The sequence below is a fragment of the Microcaecilia unicolor genome, chromosome 3 (genome assembly GCF_901765095.1).
Source record: "Microcaecilia unicolor chromosome 3, aMicUni1.1, whole genome shotgun sequence".
Lineage (NCBI taxonomy): Eukaryota > Metazoa > Chordata > Amphibia > Gymnophiona > Siphonopidae > Microcaecilia > Microcaecilia unicolor.
In genome coordinates, this window is record NC_044033.1 from 142,463,265 (window position 1) to 142,486,447 (window position 23,183).

At 45.9% G+C, this 23,183-nt stretch overlaps 1 protein-coding gene across 2 annotated transcripts in view; it reads right to left on the minus strand.

The window, feature by feature from the left end:
* KMO (kynurenine 3-monooxygenase) overlaps nucleotides 1-23,183 on the minus strand; it is a 112,041-nt gene that overhangs the window by 55,949 nt on the left and 32,909 nt on the right. For both annotated transcript variants that reach the window (XM_030196419.1, XM_030196418.1), the window contains 3 exons: nucleotides 14,633-14,722; nucleotides 9,297-9,345; nucleotides 681-768 (listed from right to left, as the gene is read on the minus strand). In XM_030196419.1, coding sequence (XP_030052279.1) covers nucleotides 681-768; nucleotides 9,297-9,345; nucleotides 14,633-14,722 — 227 coding nt within the window. The remainder of the gene's footprint in view (nucleotides 1-680; nucleotides 769-9,296; nucleotides 9,346-14,632; nucleotides 14,723-23,183) is intronic.

Below are 23,183 nucleotides of genomic sequence, written 5' to 3' on the forward strand. Positions count from 1 at the left end.
TGCAAGAGCAATGATCGATTTTTTAAGCACAAAATAATTTAAACTATCTTGCTTAGGTTTTTACTGTCAGAACCTTCAGATCATAAACAGATACTTGTCCATTTACAATCCCCTAAATTCTATATATGGTGTCTTAAGTTGTGTGCGCTAATTTGGCCACATACAACTTTCTAGGTATATTCTATAACGTGGTGTGTGTAAATTCTAATGCGTACAGTCAAAAAGTGGGCATGACCGTGGAATGGGTGGGTTGTGGGCATTTCAAAAAAAATTAGGCACACTATTATAGAATACACCCGATCTGCGTCTGACTTAGGCAAAGGTATTCAGACCTGGTTTTAGGTGGCCTAAATGGGTGTGCCTAAATTTTAGTCGCAAGAATGGCGCATGAGCATATTCTATAAACTACGCATAACTTTAGGCACAGTTTATAGAATCATACTAACCGTGTGGTTTTTCAGCGCCGATTTTTTAAGGCGCCATATATAGAATTCCCTCCACTGTGTTTTTGTACATCTAAATGCCTGCTCCTGTTTGGAAGGACTATGTCCCTGATCATCGTCTTTTAAAAACAAAGAATTAGAACTGACCTGTCCTCCCCTTTTCACTATTTGAGGTTCTATTAATCATTAAGCATGCCAGCTGCAACTCATTTGAAAAATGACTCCCCCTCCAATTACCTAAGAAAGGTCACTGTACCCAATTCAACATTGCAGTTGTGCAGCTTGTGTTCAAAGTGCATCGTCGTGTTGGGATATTTTTCTGCAGCTGGGGGATGAAAAGAGAGAGCGCAGAGACATAAATATGACATAGGCACAAGCCAGTAATCACAAACAATATCTAATCAAGCCAGCATTTTCTGCTCTGAGAAAGAGTAGCTTGTTGAAACTGATTAACACAAGCTCCATCAGTGGTAATGGTAAAAATATTTTTAGAGATGGACTAAGATGCAATGCTCAATACTACAGTAACGGAATAAGTTAAGAAAACACAATGTCCATATCACAGTGATTTTCAACCTTTTTCATCTCACGGCATACTTCCATGGCACAAACATTGACAAGGCACACCACTGGAGTCTAACCCATACCTTCCTGTCCCCACTAAGATCCATTCCATCCCCACCCATACTTGTAACCTTTAGAGGCAGTTATTTCATTTAATTACGCTACTGAAATACATTAGAGCACCAATATACCTGCCACTGGGAAATTGGAACAAGATAGACTGTTACAGATTCCTGCACAGACACCACATACCAGCAGACTCCTTCACCTTAGTTGTAGATGCAGAACATGACTCTCACCTGATACAAAATAGGGAACCGCAAAAAATATGCAGACAAAAACTGAAAGCAGAGATACTAGATTCTGCATGTCATACAATACCAGAGAAATGTGGGAAGGAGGAACCCGAATTACAGCTATGTTATGCAGGGTTCCGCTTTAGGAGTTACGGACCAAGAAAGGGGTCTGGGAGTCATCGTGGATAGGACGTTGAAATCTTCAGCTCAGTGTGCTGCGGCGGCTAAGAAGGTGAACAGAATGTTGAGTATTATTAGAAAAGGGATGGAAAACAAGCATGAGGATGTTATAATGCCGTTATATCGCTCCATGGTGCAACCGCACCTGGAGTATTGTGTTCAGTTCTGGTCGCCTCATCTCAAAAAAGATATAAAGGAATTGGAGAAGGTGCAGAGAAGGGCGACAAAAATGATAAAAGGGATGGGACGACTACCCTATGAGGAGAGGTTAAGACGGCTAGGACTCTTTAGCCTGGTGAGAAGGCGGCTGAGAGGTGATATGATAGAGGTTTACAAAATAATGAGCGGGATATAGAGCGGACAGATGTGAAGCATTTGTTTACGCTTTCTAACAATAATAGAACCAGGGGACACAAGATGAAATTAGAATGTGGTAGGTTTAAAACAAATTGGAGAAAGTTTTTCTTTACTCAGCGCATAGTTAGACTCTGGAACTCATTGTCAGAGAAGGTAGTGACGGCAGCTGGCCTTGCTGAGTTTAAAGGGGGTCTGGACAGGTTTATGAAGGAAAAGTCCATTGATCGTTATTAAATTTTGGGTTTTTTGCCAGGTTCTTGGGCCTGGATTGGCCGCTGTCGGAGACAGAGTGCTGGGCTTGATGGACCTTTAGTCTTTTCCCAGCGTGGCGGTGCTTATGTGCTTAAATAGAATGAAAAGTATGACCTCCTGTACAGCGCAAATAAAGCCGACAGATGTAAATTCTCAATATCACTATAATTCAATCACTAAGCTGAAATAAACACATTTTCCTACCTTTGTAATCTGGTGATTTTATTATTACAATCATCTTATTCCCAATCTTTGGCTCTGCTTTCCTCTGTCTGTGCTCTTTATTCTGTTTCCATGGCTTCCTTTCCATTTGCAATTTCTTTTCTAACTTCCTGCTCTGTCTGTTTGGTTCTGATCTTTCACTTTCAGCGTTCTTTAATTTTTCTGTCTCCTTCTCAAATCTTTCTTGTTTTCCCTCTCTCTTCCCTTCGTGTGCAGCCTGTCTCCCCTCTTCACTTCCCTTCCACACGTGTAGCCTGTTTCCCCTTCCATCCTACATATGTGCAGCCTGTCTCCTTCTCTTCCGTTCCCTCCCACAAGTGAAGCCTGTCTCCCTCTCTTCCCTTCCCTCTCACACACGTGCAGTCTGTCTCCCTCCCTTACTGTCCCTCCCACACATGTGCTGTCTGTCTCCTCATCCCTCTCACACATGTGCAGCCTGTTTCCCCTCTTCCCTTCCCTCCCTCGCATGTGCAGCCTGCCTCTCCTCTTACCTCCCAGACATGTACTGCCTGTCTCCCCTCTTCTCTTCCATCCCATACATATGCAGCCTGTATCCCCTCTCCCTTGGGTCTAATCTCTTCTCCAACCTTCCTCCACCCACCCCTCGGGTCTCCCTCTCCTTTCCGCTCCAATTCTTTCAAACTCTGCATTGCTGGCAGCTTTTAGAACAGACCTTCCCCTGGCCATCGCAAGGCTTTCCCTCTGCCGCATACCTCCCACGTGGCAAAACGAAGTCATGCCAGAGGAAGGACCCCGGGGCTGGCCAGAGGAAGGCCTGTTCTAATAACTGCCAGAAACCACAAAGTTTGAAGATCGTAGCAGAGAGGAGAGAGACCCGAGGAGTGGGAGGAAGAATATCATAGGATTGCATGATTACCAGGTTATATGGAGGGGATTCCTGGACTCCCCGCGGTACACTTGGGGAGCAGCTGCAGCACACCGATTGAAAAACGCTGTTCTAGGCATTAGTGAAGAGGGCTGGAGACTTAGGACTAAAGTACGGTCAAACCTGCAAGGGCTCCATTTCAAAGCATCTATGTCATGGCAGAAATGGGAGAAAATATTTTGAAACAGGGTGTTAAATTTCCCTGAGGTCTAGCTCTACAGTGGCTCTTTATATGGTCAGGGAGCTGTATCATTCTAGGGCTCTCTACACACATGAAGAAGGTAATTCTATAATGCAGTGCCTACATATATATAAGCACCAAGAATGCACCCATCTGGGGCCTATTCTACAAAGGGAAGTATACGGCGCCTATTTTTCTTTATAGACTACTGACATAACAGGTCAAATACATGCCTATATTTTAGGCATGACCACTTACACTAGCCACAGAGTTGCTTTATATTTATGCTCATTAAAAACTTGATATACTGCCTTTCAAAGTAAAAATCAAAGCGGTTTACAAAATTCTAAAAGCAGAAGAACAGGGATGAAAAGACAAAAAAAAACTCCATACACTAAAACACTTACCCCTCCCCCCTCTATTTACAAAGCTGCGTTAGCAGCTGGTGGTGCGGTAATGTCAACACAGCCCACTCACTTTGAACGGGCTGTCGGCACTGCCACACGGCTTAGTAAACAGGGGGGTTACATTGCTAAAAAAATGTGCACAAATTATAATATTCTATAAGCATGGGCGTAGACTGGGGGGCAAGGGGGGCAATGCCCCCCAAACGACGACGACGTGAGACTGGCGCCGCCGCGCCAGTAGTTTAAAAAAAAAACAAGAAGCAGGCACGCGCTCGTCTGCGTCCACTTCGCTTCCCTGCCCTCTGTCTGCGTTCCGCCTTCCTCTGACGTCATTTCCTTTCGGGCGGGACGCAGACAGAGAGGGCAGGGAAGCGAAGCGGACGGAGACGAGCGTGTCCGTCTACCCCCTCTCTTCCTCCCTCCCTCCGACGCAGGCAGCAAGCATGCTTCTTCATTTTTTCTGTGTTCCTGGCAGCGGTAGCGACGTACACGCTGCCTTCAGCTCTGCCCCGAAGCCTTCTCTTCAAGTTCCTGTTCCCGCATAGGTGGGAACAGGAACTTGAAGAGAAGGCTTCCGGGGTAGCCCGAAGGCAGCGTGTACGTCGCTACCGCTGCCAGGAGCACAGAAAGGTTGAAGAAGACTACTGCTGCCTGCACTGGAGGGAGGGAGGAAGAAAGGAGGTAAACGGAGTCCACGATCCCGGACCTCGCGGGGGGGGGGGGCAGCAGAAGGAAGATGGATGGAACTGGGAGGGGTGGGGAGCAGATGGAAGATGGATGGGACTGGGAGGGGTGGGGAGCAGAGGGAAGGAGCAAGAGATGGATGGGACTGGGAGGGGTGGGGAGCAGAGGGATGGACCAGGAGATGGATGGGATTGGGAGAGGTCAGGCACAGCAGAGGGAAGGAGCAGAAGATGGATGGGACGGAGGGATGGTGAGCAGAGGGAAGGAACAGAAGATGGATGGGACTGGGAGGGTGGGGAGCAGAGGGAAGCCTACTGGAAAGAAGACACTGCATAAAACAGAAGACACTGGGACCAAAGCGAATAGAAAAACTAAATGATCAGACAACAAAGGTAGATAAAAGTATTTTATTCAGAATTTATTAATTGAAATATGTCAGCTTTTTGAAATGTGCATCTGTGATATTTTGCCTGTAAATTTCAATTCCTTCCTCCATATTAGCATATTCATTTGCATGTGTATATATGCAAATGAATATGCTAATATGCTCCGCCCATCCTTTGCCCCCCCAAATGAAACAGTCAAACTACGCCTATGTCTATAAGTTACACATGTAAACCATGTACCCCACCCATGATCCACCCATGTCCATGCCCACCTTCAAAGTATGTATCATGGCATTTAGATGCCATGTTATAGAACAGCTCACAGCCTGAATATGACCATTTCTGCATGTTTGTTTGTGCACACATTGGTGCATATTTGCCAATATTCTGATCATTTGGGTGCACTCTCAGTGCCTAAATGTTTGTGCCCTCTCTACAGATGTGCCCTCTGCAGGACCGTACTTAGCCTGCAAGTAATTCCCATAAAGACCAAAAAGGAAACAGAGCAGCTTTTAAAATAGAACCTGGGGGAAGGCTGACAGTTGTTCAAAAGCGCACGGTTCGGAACAAGGTATTTTTCAAAGATATCACCAAAACAGGGAGGATAGGATATCCCAACAGCGAGGTTGCAATAGAGACCATAGTAGACCAGGTGTATTTAAATAAAAAGCAGACCAAAGATTGCAAATTAACACTGTCAACTGCTGAGCAAGATGTAAATAGGAACAACAAACATAGTTAGAAATGTCTATATGCGAATGCCAGAAGCCTAAGAAATAAGAGTTAGAATATATTGCACTAAATGAAAAATAAGATATAATAGACATCTCTGAGACCAGGTGGAAAGAGGATAACCAGTGGGACACTGTTATACTAGGGTACAAATTATATCATCATGATAGGGTGGATCGAAATTGGTGGAGGGGTAGCATTGTATGTTAAGGAGGGCCTTGAATCAAATAGATTGAAAATTCTTCAGGAAACAAAACATATCTTGGAATCCCTATGGATTGAAATTCCATGTGTAAAGGGGAAAAGGATAGTGATAGCAGTATATTACCGTCCACCTGACCAGAATGAACAGAGGATGTAGAAATGTTACCAGAAATTAGGGAGGCTAACAAACTAGGCAACACAATAATAATGGGTGATTCCAATTACCTCAATATTGGCTGGGTAAAAATAACATCAGAGCATGCTAGGGAGGTAAACCTCCTTGATGAAATCAAGGACTGCTTTATGGAGCAGCTGGTACAGGAGCCAACGAGGAGGAAGATTTCTAGACCTAGTCAGTGGAGCATATGATCTAGTGCAGGAGGTAATGGTGATGGGGCCACTAGATAACAGTGATCATAATATGATCAGATTTTATATCAGCTTTAGAGTAAATACACACAGGAAATCTAATACATTAGTATTTAACTTTCAAAAAGGAAACTGTGATAAAATGAGAAGAATGATGAAAAAAAAACAAAGGAGTGGCAGCAAAGGTCAAAAATTTAGATCAGGCATGAATGTTGTTCAAAAATAGCATCCTGGAAGCCTAGGCCAAATATATTCTATGTATTTAAAAAGGAGGAAGGAAGACCAAATGACAGCTGGTATGGTTAAAAAATGAGGTGAAGGAAGCTATTAGAGATAAAAGAAAATCCTTCAGAAAATGGAAGAAGGATACAACTGAAAATAATAAGAAACAGCATAAGGAATGTCGTCAAATGGAAAGCGCTGATAAGGAAGGCAAAGAGAGACTTTGAAAAAAAGATTGTGTTAGAGGCAAAAATATATAGTAAAATATTTTTTAGGTATATTAAAAGCAAGAAGTCAACAAAAGAATCAGTTGGACTGCTAGATGACCAAGGGGTAAAAGGGGCACTCAGGGAAGGTAAAGCCATAGAGGAGAGATTAAATGAATTCTTTGCTTCAGTCTTCACCAAGGAAGATTTGGGAGAGATATCGGTGCCAGAAAATATATTCAAAGCTGACGAGTCAGAGAAACTGAATGAAATCTGTATAATCAAGAAGAAACCACCACAAGAAGAGCGGAAGAAACCTTTTGGATCAGACTGAAGACCACAAAGAGTAAGAGCACCAAAATAGTTTTATTAGGACCCTAATGGTCCATGTTTCGGCCAACTAGGCCTTCCTCAGGGGTCTTCAAATTGACGTATACAGATGTTCCTCCAAAATTACACGGGGTAAAAAGAATAAGCACAAAAACGCTGGTGCTATCTGAAACGGAATCCTTCTTATCTGTTCCCTTCTCCACTACTGCCAACTCCAGACTTCGCGCCTTCTGTCTCGCTGCACCCTACGCCTGGAATAAACTTCCTGATCCACTACGTCTTGCCCCATCCTTGGCCACCTTTAAATCTAGACAGAAAGCCCACCTCTTTAACATTGCTTTTGACTCGTAACCACTTGTAACCACTCGCCTCCACCTACCCTCCTCTCCTCCTTCCTGTACACATTAATTGATTTGATTTGCTTACTTTATTTTTTTGTCTATTAGATTGTAAGCTCTTTGAGCAGGGACTGTCTTTCTTTTATGTTTGTGCAGCGCTGCGTACGCCTTGTAGTGCTATAGAAATGCTAAATAGTAGTAGTAGTAGTAGGGCGTTTCCTTAAAATACATAAAGTGTTATAGAATAGTGCAGATCTGTGCCCAGCTTGAGTGCCGGGATTTACACCTGGTTTCAGTTAGTGTAACTTCTCACGCCCAAATGTGAGTGTGGATCCCGGCAGTATGTGCTATTCTATAAAGAGTGCAGATCTTGAAATGCCAGCGTCAAATTTTTTTTTTTAATCATTTTACTTAATTACATTCACATTTATCATATAAATGTAAGGAAATACAGAAATTAATATAAAAAGGAAAACATTTTCTCTCAACAATATGTATTTACATAATTGTCCACAATTGGAAGATCCAAGATCAGGAAAACAATCTTAAAGAAAATAAGAAAAACTCAAAATGGTTAATCTTACACTTCACATTTTCTGAGGGAGGAAGGTTAATCGGTTATTGCAGCCGGTACAGTGGTAACTGAAGGAAGTTGCTGCAGAGAATTCTTCATCTGTTTCCACAAACTCTTATAATTTCTTAGGTTCAAACAAATAAGTAATAAGGAAATAAAACACTTTAAGGGAATTGCGCTAGGAAGGTCCCACCTAGGGCAATGATTCCTGGCTTAAAAGCCAAGACCTCACACCTCCCAGTCTGCGATTCCCTTGATGTGTCAGGAAATATATGCATCTTTGAACCCAAAAAACTATCAACCATCGGAAATACAATTTCAAAAACATTGTTCCTATCTAAATCAAAGACGAAAGTCACTAATAATAACTCTATCTATAACTTCTGAATTTTCCAAAATGTCAGTTAAACTTACATCTATTTTCTCTGATAAAGAAGATTTTAAAGGAAATATAATTTTAGTCACCAAAAGGTGGCTATCAGAAGGTATTAGCAAAGTATCAGAGAAATTTTCTTCAAGAATTCAGTAGCTGATATATAGGATATTATAGGTAAATTTATCATTCTCAAGTTATTTTCCCTTAATTGGTTCTCCAGAAATTCCAATTTTTACAAGAAAGATAACTATTCTTCATTACCAGATTATCTGATTTTCATAGAGAAGCCATTTCCGTAATCAAAGTCTCTATTTTTATATCTTGGACTTCCACTTTGTTAGATAAGTATTAATATAAATTCTTTAACTCACATAGTGAAAAATTTAAACATCTGAAAAAGAGAGTTATTCACATTCTGCTGCAGTTCCTATAGTATGTCCATTATGACATTATTGGCTTCACCAAGTCCAAATTCTCCACAGAAACCGCTCCAGATATCTTCAGGGGGAAGAGCTCACTCTCCAATCCCCCAGTTGGTTTATTATCCGAGTCGATGCTGAACCAGGACCTCCTCGGGTCACATGAAAATCCTAACCCACTTCGGGCGTTTCCATTATTGACCTCCATAGCGAAGCATTACTATTTCCGGGTCTTGGAGGGGTCGTGCCAACAGGGGGACTCAAAGTCACTCCCCTCCACTGAGATTTGGCAATAAAGCCTTGCTGTTCCCCGAAGCAAGAACCGATATCCCCTACGTTATGACCCCGAATCTCTCCAAAATAGACTGAGAAGTGGTGGGAACCCCAGCCGTGTTCGAGGAGGACAACACCATGGCTTTGCCTTTTCTCTTCCCCATTCTCTGGGGAGCATGCCCTCTTCTTCATGCATTCTGGTGCAAAACAGGAACTCAACTAGCGTACGTCCTCCCTCAACGCCATCTTGGATCCTCCGCCAGCATCAAATTTTGAGTGCCATTTACTGAATCCAGCCCTTTATGCTCATCTATTGTCCCTGTTGTTAAAGTCTTGGAACTGAATTGTTGTTTTAACCAGAATCATATAATAATGAAGAGTATAGCTCCACTTACCAGTTAACAGTTCCTTATTTAAGCTTGCTCTGTCAACAGACAGAATGTACTGCGGAAAAATAAAATATCAAATAATTAATGCAGGATTTCTAAATCATTTTCTATTTCTGTATAGTGAATAGTCATGAAAACTTAGCTTCAATGTCTAATTTATCCAGTTAACTTCAATTTTCTGGGCCTTTCACTGATTAAATTTTAACCTGACAACTCATTAATCTGTTAAGCAAAGAAGACCTAAGGGGAGTGCTGGAGGCATGGCTAAAAGTTAACCAAAGAACACCGATATTCAACGCTGTCCTCTGAACTTTAACAGCTTAAGGGGCCCTTTTACCAAACTGTGGTAAAAAGTGGCCTTAGTGCATCCTTACGTGGGTCATTCCCACAAGCTAAGGCCATTTTTATCACTGGGGTAAAAATGACCCAAGTTTTCTATTTTCCCCATTAATGGTCACGCGTTAATTTGCACATTAGCGCATGGCCATTAGTGTGTGAGCCCCTACTGCCACCCATTGTGTAGGTGGTAAGGGCTCATGTCCTAAGCATGCGCTAACTGGTTAGTGCATGGCAGTGTAGCTGCGCAAACCAATTAGCACAGAATACGCCTATTCTCAGCCCCCAGACACCTCCTCCCACAGTGCTAAGAAATAAATTTTATTTTTTAGTGTATGGATAGCGTGAACACCTGCAAAATTACCACGGGACGCCTGAGCACACCCTTTGGTAAGGCACTGTTTGCTGCGGTAAGCATCTGTGAGTGCTTACCGCAGCTTAGTAGAAAGACCCCTAGGTCTGGTTAAAAAAAAAAAAAAAACAGTCCTAAAATTAGACAGGGAGGCTGTGAAGAAACAGTGTGTTTTAAGCCTGTAAAATGTATTAGATATTTTCCTGTTTTAATTATGTCCTGAAGTGTATTTCTACTATTTGGCCAGCAGGTGGTGTTTCTTTGCTGTAAATGTTCTTTTTCATTAACACAAGCAGGAAGCAAGCAACAGCATACTTTCAAATCTTGTTGACTGGGTTCTGATTGGCCCAGGAGCTCATTTCCTTTAGAGTGTACTGATTTTGCATTCAGTCTTAGCCAGGAAGAAAGAGAGACAGATTTCTTTGCTGAGGCTCAGTGAATTATATGTCCTGATCTTCCCAGGTACTGTTTAGCCAGTATGCAAATGTTTAATTAGTGTTATAATTGATCCATATTTCAGTTACCTATTATTGTTTGCCAATTGCACATTTTTGCCAACTGTTCCAAGTTCTGAGATTAAACACAATTGTTTGTTCATTCTGCCTGTCTGGACTGATAAAGAATGCTGGTGGCTTGTGTGTTGGGTCTCTGAGTGCTTTCTGGGAACTGTGGAACCACTGGGAGTGTGGCCTCCAGTAACCTAGAAATCACTGGGGATAATTTGGGAGTGGAAGACTTACCCAGAGGCGGTTGTGACCCAGTTGGTGGGAGGAGGGTGCTAGCTTAGAGCACAAGCAGCAGGTGCAGGCGGACCTGAGCTGTGCTGGGGATAGATCCTCTGAATGGCCACGGGGTAACCCCAGGCAGGTGGATAGGCGTTTCATCACAGAGGCTAACATTAGATGTCTTTTTATGTTTTATAAAATTAAAGATGTAGATGTGCAAAAAAAGAGCAGATGTAAGGTGTGCATACACTTTCTGTGGGGTAATTTTCAAAGGAAAAGCATGTATATACTTTCCTTTTGAAAACTAGTGCAACTTAAACACACACGTTCCTTTTGAAAACGGGTTGAACTTAAACACATTCCTGCCGTACATATTAGGTGGCCTGTAACAAAGTATCCTCAAAGTAAGAAAAACCCTTTCATACATCAGGCCATGACACCTAAGTTTGGGGCCCTTTCACTAAGCCACGCTAAAAAGTGGCCTGCGTTACTTTTACCATGTGGGTTTCCCGCGCGCTGAGCTCATTTTTAGTGTGGTGGTAAAATGGCCATATTTTTCTTTTTTCCCATAATGGCCTGTGCTAATTTCCCAGCTACAGTGTGGCCATTAGCATGGGAGTCCTAACCGCCACCTATTTACTAGGCGGTAAGGGCTCCCACTATAATCCTGCACTAATCGGGCAGCCCGTGGCAATGTACTCAAGCTACACGATTAGCGGAGGATTTGCCTACTCTCCACCAATAAACACATCCCCTATGCTAAAAATTAAAAACTTTTTTAGCATGGGATTGGCGCATGGCAATCAGCATACTACTGCGGGATGCCTTAGCACACCCTGCGGCAGTGCTTTTTGGCATGCGGTAATGCCTACCGTGACTTAGTAAAAGGGCCCCTTTTTTTTTTACATTTTCCAGCAGCTTTGTCACACCGACTGACTACCTCAGATTTCCTTCTTGTATGTGGACTGCAAGTTCTTCACCTCCAGAAAAGGTGCTGGCTCTTTGAGTCTCTGCATCCCAAATTCATGAGGTTTTCTTTGTTTTTAAATAAAATGTAGTTACATGCCTTTGGTCATTTTTCAAAAATTTAGAACATATCATTAATTTTGTCTGTCCCTTCAGCATGTCTACTTTGTTCATTTTCTCACTTAGTCCCTCATGATCAAAAGCAAACGCCAGCGCTAGAGGCTGTTAGCGCCATACTAGCGCCGGCGTTGGCTAACCCCGCATGATCAGAGCCCTCGAGTGCGTGAAACAATGCGCTCGAGGGCTCTTACCGCACGTAGCATGCAAATGCATGCTAAACGGGGTTTAACGCATTCATCCCCAATGATCAGTGACCAGCACCAAAGATTGGGTCGCTGGCCGCAACAAACCCTAACGCCAGCTCCGAGCTGGCGTTAGGGTTTGCAGATCATTGGGGAGGAATGGTGAGCCCTGTCCAGCATGCATTTGTATGCTGGCAGGCCCCCATTCCCCCCAACGACGCAAATCACCCCACCCCCAGCGACAGGGGACTGGAGGTCTGGCGGACCTCCGTCCCTCCCGATGATCCCACCCCCCCTAGGTTCAGGGAGGGCTGGAGAGCCGGTGGTTCTCCAGCCCCCCGAAAATGGTCCCTGGTGGTCCAGTGGCCACCGCCGCCACACCCCCAACCCAACCCCCAGTATTGGCAAGGGTCCGCTCTGCCATCCGATCTGACGCCCACCCTCCCTCTCTGCCTGCCCGGTGCCTGCCCCCCTACCTTGGTTGGAGGAGGGACGCAGCCTGCCTCCCTCCTCTTTCTTCGACGCCGCAAAATGGTGGCAACCAGCCCTGCCCAGTGCATCCTGGGATGCGCTGGGCAGGGCTACACATCATATAAGGGAGAAATGCCCTTATATGGTGTGTAGCCCCACCCAGCCCATCCCAGGATGCACTGGGCAGGGCTGGGCGCCGCCAGACTGTAAAAGAAACCGATTGATAAAAAACAGTTTTTGCACTTTGACAGTTTTCATAGTAGAAGTCTCAAGGAGAATCTTCCACGATCACAGTTCCTACAGCTCCGGAGGCTGTGTAGCCAAATGACATTTGAGGTTGGCATAGAGGCTGGCAAAAAAAGTTCTTAAAGTTGTTTTTTTGAGGGTGGGAGGGGGTTAGTGACCACTGGGGGAGTCAGGAGAGGTCATCCCCGATTCCCTCCGGTGGTCATCTGGGCAGTTCGGGCATTGTTTTGTGACTTGGACCTAAAAAAAAAGGGACCAAATAAAACGGACCAAAGTTTTGCCAGGGACGCCTTTCTTTTTTCCATTATCGGCCGAAGCCGGCCATCTCTTAACCACGTCCCGGCACGCCCCTGTCCCGCCTTCGCTACTCTTCCAACACGCCCCCGGGAACTTCGGCCGTCCTGGCGACGGAAAGCAGTTGGGGATGCCCAAAATCGGCTTTCGATTATGCCGAATCTGGCGCCCCTGAGAGAAGGGCGCCCATCTCCCCATTTGTGTCGAAAGATGGGCGCCCGTCTCTTTCAAAAATGAGTTGGATATTGTTGTAGAATAGTTCAGATTGAAGGGGCTAATCTTTGGAACACTCCGCCCCATGAGATCATAAATATAAGCTCAGTTTTACAGTTTAGAAAGCAACACAAGAGGTTTTGATTTATTTGGTTTGGTTTGGGGTTTTTTCGCACAAGCCTATGGTCTCTGAATATATATTTTATTTTTTTTGACTGTTTTGTTTTTATTTATATTGATTTGGTATTTGATCATGTTTTAAACATCTTTGTTGATTTTATGTATGTTGGTTTCGTACACCACCTAAAATAAATAAATAAATGCAGGCACCCAGTTATAGAATTGCCCTTTATGGGTTTAATTTTCAAACGGTCATCTAAAGATAGGCGCCATCCCAGATTCTATAATGGCATGCGCAACTGTCGTTATAGAATAAGTCTACATTTACGCACCTAACTTTAGGAACAAGCACTTACGCCAGCCAAATGCTGGTATAAATACACCTAACTGTAGGCAGTTAGGTGCGTAAATGTTAGTATTCTATAACCCATGCGTGTAACTAACTGACATGACCCTGACGCCCTTTCCAGGTCTACCCCCTCTTGTAGTTAAGCGTTCTGAAATCTGAGCACACATTGAGTACAAACTAAGGAGAGTTTTGCATGTAACTGCCAATTAGCACTAAATAACATCAATTATAATTGGTTGTTAAGGCCAATAAACATATAATTATTACATTAAGTTACATGCGCAAGTGACCCTATTCTATAAATTGTGCATTTATGAAGGGGTATGTTTCTACAGGTCACGTATTCCATGTTTATCTAGCATCATTTGTCCTGTCTGAAAAATAAAAGCCTATGGAAGCTGAGGACATGGAAGAGAGAGTAGGAAGTGACAGACTGAGGTGCAATGGATGTTTCTCAGGAAAATCAGATCATAAGGTAGCATTGCAGCTGCTGAGCCCTAGCAGAAGCTATGAAGCGACAGAGAGTACAAGCTGCATTCTAAATGGTGCATGCAGGAAGAGTACACTGAAAAATCTGTGGCAAACGTTTTGCACCTATTTTTTATACTTTATTACCAATGCAATAAAGAAATGAACAGTGCTCAATAGTTAAAATTGTATATTAAACTATAAGTAACATAATGCATTCAACTTGAAATAAAAGTTAATAGTCAGAGGTGTAAATTACATTTAAGTAACTTGTCTAACCACTACACTGAGAGCTCTTTGGTCCAGTCCCAAATGATCTGGGACTCTTAAGGCAGAGAAACCCTTTCCTAGAACCCCAAAGGCAGGGAGACTGACACAGGAGCCCCCAAACGATTGCCTCAGGACCAGACAGCCTCGTACAAATCCACACAATAACACTGCCACCAAGCCACCCTCCCCCATTCTAAAATACACTCCTCATTCCTAACCTCCACCCATACCTGGTTGCGCTTTCCATATGGAATAGCAGACTTTTTTCCTGAGAGGGAGTGGATCATCCTTGCGTGCATAGGAATGCCTTTGGATGCAATCTGAAAAAAAAATGCTCAGGTTATTACATTTTAAATGTGCAAAAATTAATAAAGCAACTTTATATGTACTGAGTTCCACACACCTCAAACTATGGAAGACTAATAAAGAGCAAACTAAGATAAAATACCATGTCTTACTACTAAACTGCATTTAGTTTGAATAAATTTGCTACAGTTGGCCCAAATCAAATACCACTTCACAATAAAGCAACTTCAAAAGCCAAAGGGCAAAGAGAATAAAAAGGAAGAGAGGAACAACAGAATTGGATGTTAAGAGTCTCGGAGCACAGTTGGAGTTTACCAAGGGCCAGGACTCCTGGCCCAGGAGAGCCCTGTGCAGCGTGACGAGCCGCGGATCTGCCATCGGGATGCGTGGACTACTACTACTACTACTATGCGTGGAGAGGTGGGACAGGACAGCTCAGCGGAGCTCTCCTCCAGGTGCTGCTGCCGCTACTGCTGCTAACCAGACCCGTGTACAATGCTGCAGGTAAGGAGGCTCCCAGTCGTGGCTTTATGCAATATGTGTGAAACCGAAGGGACTGGGACTTTCTGCCTGAGAGAGAGCCCGCGCTAATGATGACGTCGGGAGTCGGGACTCAGGAGACTCGGCTAAGGCGATGCTGGGGGCGGGGTTAATGGCATTGGGGCGGGGTTGACGTTGGGGCGGGGCTGATTTGTGGGTTTTGGGCGGGTTTGGGGCTGGTTTTGGGTGGGGAAAATTTTTTCAACCTGGCAACCTTGGGTGAGAGCTCAGAGACTGGTGTGGAGAAACACAGACAACAGTTGTGCAGGTGTCCCTCTCTCATTCTCTAATACCCTCTTCCCTAACAATTTCAGTACAAGGAGGTTCTTCAAAGACTGATGGGAACAGGGTAGGGAGAAAGTATTGGGGTCAGGCTGGGAAGTGTGTGTCTGTGCATGAATTCACTACCCTGCCAGGAGAATGTTCCTCGAAAAGGGCGGGAAACTCAATTTCAATATGCCCTTGAAAAGAAGGCTGTGTTTTGACAGGAAAATGGTGAAAGCCAAATGGCAGACACTTGCTAGATTGAAAGAAACAACTAATCATGAAAATCAACCTAAACAAATTGACTGGAAAAGAAAAGTTAGTGCTAGGTGGGGATTCAGTCTCCATATTTTCTGATTTAAAGGAGTATTAAACTCAATGTCAATGTCACCCTTTCTCACATACCCCTCAGAAAAAGACTCCAGTCACACTCAGCCATTCTCACACCCCCTCCACTCACACTCACTCGTTCTTACTCATCCCTCAGCAAAACAACCCCCATAACACACCCCAGAATAGCATACCCCCACTCACACTCACTCCTCAGTACCACATCCCCACTGACACTCACCCGTTCTCACACCCCCCAGAGTAGCACACCTTCACACACACACACTCACCCCTCAGCAGTACACCCCCACACCACAGAATAACACCCCCCACTCACACTCATCCATTCTCACACACCTCTCAGCAGAAAACCCCCACTCAAACCCTCTTCACCAGTACACCCCCATTCACACATTTTTTTGTTACATTTGTACCCCGCGCTTTCCCACTCATGGCAGGCTCAATGCGGCTTACATGGGGCAATGGAGGGTTAAGTGACTTGCCCAGAGTCACAAGGAGCTGCCTGTGCTGGGAATCAAACTCAGTTCCTCAGTTCCCCAGGACCAAAGTCCACCACCCTAACCACTAGGCCACTCCTCCACACATACATTCTCACTCCCCCTCAGTAGTACATCCCCACTCACACATTCTCACCCCCCCCTTCAGTAGTACACCCCCACTCACACATTCTCACCTCCCTCAGTATCACACCCCATTCACACTCACCCATTCTCAAACCTCCCCTCAACAGTACAACTCAGTAGCACACCTTCATCCTCACTCACCCATTCTAACATACCCATTCACACTCTCAGCAGTACAACTCCCACTCAGCACTGTCAATGTTTAAGGCTCGCTTAAAGTAAAATATATTTAAAGCAGACCATATTTTATTGACCAGTCATGGATCCAGATACTAAATAGTTTGTTTTCTATCCAGGGCGGTTTAAACTACAATGGAAAATGAAATATGGCTTGCAGCTCAGCGAAAAAGGCAGGCTAAACTATGAGTTGATAAAATGCCAGTTGAAAATCAAAAGGACTTGAGCACCAAAGGGAAAGGCAAGCTCAAATAAGGAGTATTGAAAACCAACAAGAAAAAGAAGTACCAAAGACACAAGCTGCTATCAGAGCCCAAGAGACCGGACAGCGAAATGCTCAACGTTTAGAAAGTACTCGTTAAAGAGAAGCCACTAGAAGACTATAACGAAGTCAAATTTACAAGGGGCAGCTTTTTTCTTACAACTCAATGAACAAATATGAAGCGTCTCCTCAATTGAGCATTGGCAAAATGATCATTGTCTGCAAATCATATTATGCGCTAAAATTTAAGGCAGAACCCCCTGGTATGTGTTGCTCAGGAGGTAAAAAGTAAGGCTCCCTTTACTAAATGCTCCTCCAGAACCACTAAAATCCTTATCCAATGGTTCTACACCAGCTGCAATGCATTTTCTGGAAAACATTAGAAAATACAAATTATCCGGTTGAATTTCTAAATTCACTGCATCCATCAGGAATGCCTCACATCAACTACACTTAAAAATTGGTTCGCCAATCATACTGCTATGAACTCTTAATGCTCCAAAGCTATGTAATGGCACATGTTTAGCTCTTAAAACTCAAATGCCACACGTTATTGAATCTACAATCTTGACAGGTTGTGTCAGGTTCTCAGGTTCAGAGCCCGCGGGGCCGGGCTCTGGAGCAAACGTGAGCCCTTGGGCTGCTGACGAGGAGCGACAGCAGCAGGCAAAACCCACCAACCAATGCTGGGCAAGCACACCGGCACCGGCAGGGACTGCAGGCACCGCCCAGTGAGCCGGAACACATGGACTGGAATCCCCCGGACTGGAGGACACAGAACTGGAACACTGGACTGCAATCCCCCGGACTGGAACACACACCGGACCGGAACACACTGGACTGGAGCACACCAGACTGGAACACCCTGGACTGGTCCCCCGGACTGGAGGACACAGGACCGGAACACGGGACTGGAGCACACTGGACTGGTCCAACAGCTTCACCTGTACTTAGCTACTAAACCCCCCAAGAGTTGAGCTCCTGGGTTCGAGTAGCCGACAGGACTTACTGGATACCGGATGACATAGGGACCAGGACTGGAAACAGAAGTGCTCCTAAACCTAAACTGATCTACTTGCTCCCAAGCCCTAAACCAGCAGGAGTGTTCCTAACAGTAAACTGACAAAAGGACTTCCTAAGCCCTATACTAAACAGGAGCTCCTAAGCCCTGCTCAAGAAAGGGACTTCCTAAGCCCTAAACTAAACAGAGCAGGGTACTAAATACAAAGCTAACACAGGTGCTACTAAGCACCAAGCTACAAGCAGAGCTTTACACTAATAAGCTAAACACAAAACTAAACCAGCTACCTAAGCACTGCTCTAGCAAGCTAGATACAACTAACAAGGTGCTTCCTAAGCACTACTCTGGCAAGCAACCAGAAGAGCTCCTAGCACTAAAAGGGAAGATAGGGGAGCCACAAGGAGGGAAGCTAACACATAAGCCAAAAGTGCTTCTAAAGCACCAAACACCAACAGCAAAGACTGCAATGCTCCCAATAGCACAATCCCAGAAGTACTTCTAACAGCAAACTCTGCAGTGTTCCTAACAACACCAAACCCCGAAGTACTTCTATCAACAACAGAGCTTCCAAAGCCCTACACACAGCAATGCTACCAAAACCAAGAGGGAACAGAAGGGAACCAAAAGGGAAAAGCAGGAAAGCTAAACACATAGACACCAGTGCACAGTGCACTAACACTAACCTGGACCTTAGCAAAAGCAAGCAGGGACCCTAGACACAATGTCAGAAGTGCACACTGCACCACCCTACCTAAAGCAAACACAACTGTTGCAAAGGCCCTGAAGGAAACAACCCCACTTCCTTATCAAGGCCCTCCCTGATGATGTCACTCTCCCTAGACCTAGGCAAAAGCACACTGACCCAGAGAGGCCCAACCCACACCAATGCAAAACCGTGAAACACTTGAAGCCAGTACACCCAAAGAGAGTTAGAGCAACTCAGGCAACACACACACAGCTGTAGTGAAGTGAGACAATTAACCCCATGCTGCTGGAAGCTGCCAGCACAGAGAGACAGAGCCAGCTCAGAAAGGAAAGAGAAAAGAAACAGAAGCCAGCTAAGAAGCTGACCCCCAGGAAAGAGGTAAGTTTGAGAGGGGTTCAGACCCCAATCATAACAGCACCTCCCCCTCAAGGCTCCCGTGTCCCCACGGGAGCTCCAGGTCTCAAAAGACAATTTAGGTCTCCATGGGTAGCTGTGATGAAATCTCCCAATGGGTTTCACAACATAAATCTGGGCGGCAGGCCAGGACGTGACAAGTACATCTGGAACTAGGAAACCAGAATGGCTTTGGCCGCCACGAGGCTCTTTAGAACGGCTGCTAAGCAGGATCAGAGCCTTGGATGCAACAAGCGGAGTTCTATTCAACAGGAACCATCTCCTGAAGGAGTCCACAACTTCCTTGACTTCCTGGCACTCCACTGTAGCAGCCAGAACTGGGCTAGAGCCCACACCCATCCTGGAATCTGAAGCCAGACAGGAACTCGAACTGGACTTCAGACTAGACCTTGCCCCTTGGCTGGAGCTGGAACTCAGAAGGAGTTCAACATCTTGGCAGAAATGGGAACTCGGAGTAGACTCAGCATCTTGCCTGAGACTGCAACCTGGTCCGGCCTCAGCATCTTGGCCGGAACTGCCACTCAACTCTGACTCTGCATCTTGGCTGGACTTGGTACTCAGCATAGACTCAGCATCTTGGCTGGCACTGGAACTCGCTCCGGACTCAGCATCTTGGCTGGAACTGCAACTTGACCCAGACTCAGCCTCTTGACCGGGACTGCAACTTGACCCAGACTCAGCATCTTGCCTGGGACTGGAACTCCAGCTTGACCCAGACTCAGCCTCTTGCCTGGGACTGGAACTCCAACTTGACCTGGACTCAGCATCTTGGCCGGGACGGCAACTCTCACCGGACTCAGCATCTTGGCCGGGACTGTAACTTGACCCGGACTCTGCATCTTGCCCGGGACTGTAACTCAATTCTGATTCGGCATCTCGGCTGAACTCTGCACCCGGTGCAGACTCAGCACTCATCGTGGACTCGTCATCTTGGCTGGGCTCTGCACTCGGTGTAGACTCAGCACTCATCGTGGACTCATTGTCTCGGCTGGACTCTGTACTCAGTGCAGATTCAGCACTCATCGTGGACTCAGTATCTCGGCTGGCCTCTACACTCAGTGCAGACTCAGCACTCATCATGGACTCATCACTCGGTGTAGACTCAGCATCCCGGCTGGGACTGCAACTCGATCCAGACTCAGCATCTTGACTGGAACTACAACTCAATCCAGCCTCAGCATCTTGACTGGAACTACAACTCGATCCAGACTCAGCATCTTGACTGGAACTGCAACTCGCTCCAGACTCAGCATCTTGACTGCCAATGCTGCAACTCACTCCAGACTCAGCATCTTGACTGGAACTACAACTCGATCCAGACTCAGCATCTTGACTGGAACCACCACTCAATCCAGACTCAGCATCTTGACTGCCAATGCTGCAACTCACTCCAGACTCAGCATCTTGACTGGAACTACAACTCGATCCAGACTCAGCATCTTGACTGGAACTACAACTCGATCCAGACTCAGCATCTTGACTGGAACTACCACTCGATCCAGACTCCGCATCTTGACTGGAACTCCAACTCGATCCAGACTCCGCATCTTGACTGGAACTCCAACTCGATCCAGACTCAGCATCTTCACTGGAACTCCAACTCGATCCAGACTCAGCATCTTGACTGGAACTACCACTCGATCCAGACTCTGCATCTTGACTGGAACTACAACTCGATCCAGACTCAGCATCTTGACTGGAACTCCAACTCGATCCAGACTCAGCATCTTGACTGGAACTGCAACTCGATCCAGACTCAGCATCTTGACTGGAACTACCACTCGATCCAGACTCCGCATCTTGACTGGAACTCCAACTCGATCCAGACTCAGCATCTTGACTGGAACTACAACTCTCAGCATCTTGACTGGAACTACAACTCGATCCAGACTCAGCATCTTGACTGGAACTGCAATTCGATCCAGACTCAGCATCTTGACTGGAACTGCAACTCAATCCAGACCCAGCATCTTGACTGCCACTGCTGCCACTCGATCCGGACTCAGCATCTCGGCTGCCACTGCTGCAACTCGATCCGGACTCAGCATCTTGGCAGGCAAAGCCCTTCAAGCTGGACTCAGAAGTTTGGCGGGAAAAATCAGGAAGCCACCTTCTTTCAGCTTGGGCTTCAGGAGTATCCCGCAGGGCTGGATCCGAGAGAAGCTGGAAGCGGTAAAAGAACAGCTTGGTAGAGGGATCAATAGCAGAAACTGGGTTTTCTTCAAACCCAAGCCAGGAGACACGCCTTCCTTCCGCTGCAGCTTCAGGAGTATTCTTCAGGGCTGGATCAGACAAAAGTGCAACCCGGTAATCCTGGAGTGTCAGAAACGGATCCAGATCAAAAATGGGGTTGGAACTGGGATCCAAACTGGTACTAGGAGGCTTGGTTTGAAGCGCCACTTGAACTGGACGCAGAGACTTGGCTTGAAGCGCTGCTTGGACTGGAATCGGAGACTCAGTCAGATGCATCCCTCGGACTGGACTCAGAGGCTCGAGCGGACGCTCTGCTTGAATGGGACTGGACCCCTGCTGGGCCCAGAGCATGGAATTCCCAAGACGTCTCCTCTCAGCGACAGCTTCAGGAGTATCCCACAAAGCTGGATTCAAGACCAGGCTGCGGCGATATTCAGCGAGCGTGATAAAAGGGTCCATATCTGAAACTGGGTTTTCAGTGATTCCAAGCCACCGGACACGTTTTCTCTCAGCTGCCGCTTCAGGGGTCTTCTTCAAAACAGGATGAGACAAAAGTTTCCCACGATACTGACGAAGAGTCATAGAAGGATCAAGAACAATGATGGAGCTGGACCCCAGCTGGGTCAGCTGGGCGGGGGTTCTTGCCGGGCTCATGGCCTTTGCAATCTGTCAGGTTCTCAGGTTCAGAGCCCGCGGGGCCGGGCTCTGGAGCAAACGTGAGCCCTTGGGCTGCTGACGAGGAGCGACAGCAGCAGGCAAAACCCACCAACCAATGCTGGGCAAGCACACCGGCACCGGCAGGGACTGCAGGCACCGCCCAGTGAGCCGGAACACATGGACTGGAATCCCCCGGACTGGAGGACACAGAACTGGAACACTGGACTGCAATCCCCCGGACTGGAACACACACCGGACCGGAACACACTGGACTGGAGCACACCAGACTGGAACACCCTGGACTGGTCCCCCGGACTGGAGGACACAGGACCGGAACACGGGACTGGAGCACACTGGACTGGTCCAACAGCTTCACCTGTACTTAGCTACTAAACCCCCCAAGAGTTGAGCTCCTGGGTTCGAGTAGCCGACAGGACTTACTGGATACCGGATGACATAGGGACCAGGACTGGAAACAGAAGTGCTCCTAAACCTAAACTGATCTACTTGCTCCCAAGCCCTAAACCAGCAGGAGTGTTCCTAACAGTAAACTGACAAAAGGACTTCCTAAGCCCTATACTAAACAGGAGCTCCTAAGCCCTGCTCAAGAAAGGGACTTCCTAAGCCCTAAACTAACAGAGCAGGGTACTAAATACAAAGCTAACACAGGTGCTACTAAGCACCAAGCTACAAGCAGAGCTTTACACTAATAAGCTAAACACAAAACTAAACCAGCTACCTAAGCACTGCTCTAGCAAGCTAGATACAACTAACAAGGTGCTTCCTAAGCACTACTCTGGCAAGCAACCAGAAGAGCTCCTAGCACTAAAAGGGAAGATAGGGGAGCCACAAGGAGGGAAGCTAACACATAAGCCAAAAGTGCTTCTAAAGCACCAAACACCAACAGCAAAGACTGCAATGCTCCCAATAGCACAATCCCAGAAGTACTTCTAACAGCAAACTCTGCAGTGTTCCTAACAACACCAAACCCCGAAGTACTTCTATCAACAACAGAGCTTCCAAAGCCCTACACACAGCAATGCTACCAAAACCAAGAGGGAACAGAAGGGAACCAAAAGGGAAAAGCAGGAAAGCTAAACACATAGACACCAGTGCACAGTGCACTAACACTAACCTGGACCTTAGCAAAAGCAAGCAGGGACCCTAGACACAATGTCAGAAGTGCACACTGCACCACCCTACCTAAAGCAAACACAACTGTTGCAAAGGCCCTGAAGGAAACAACCCCACTTCCTTATCAAGGCCC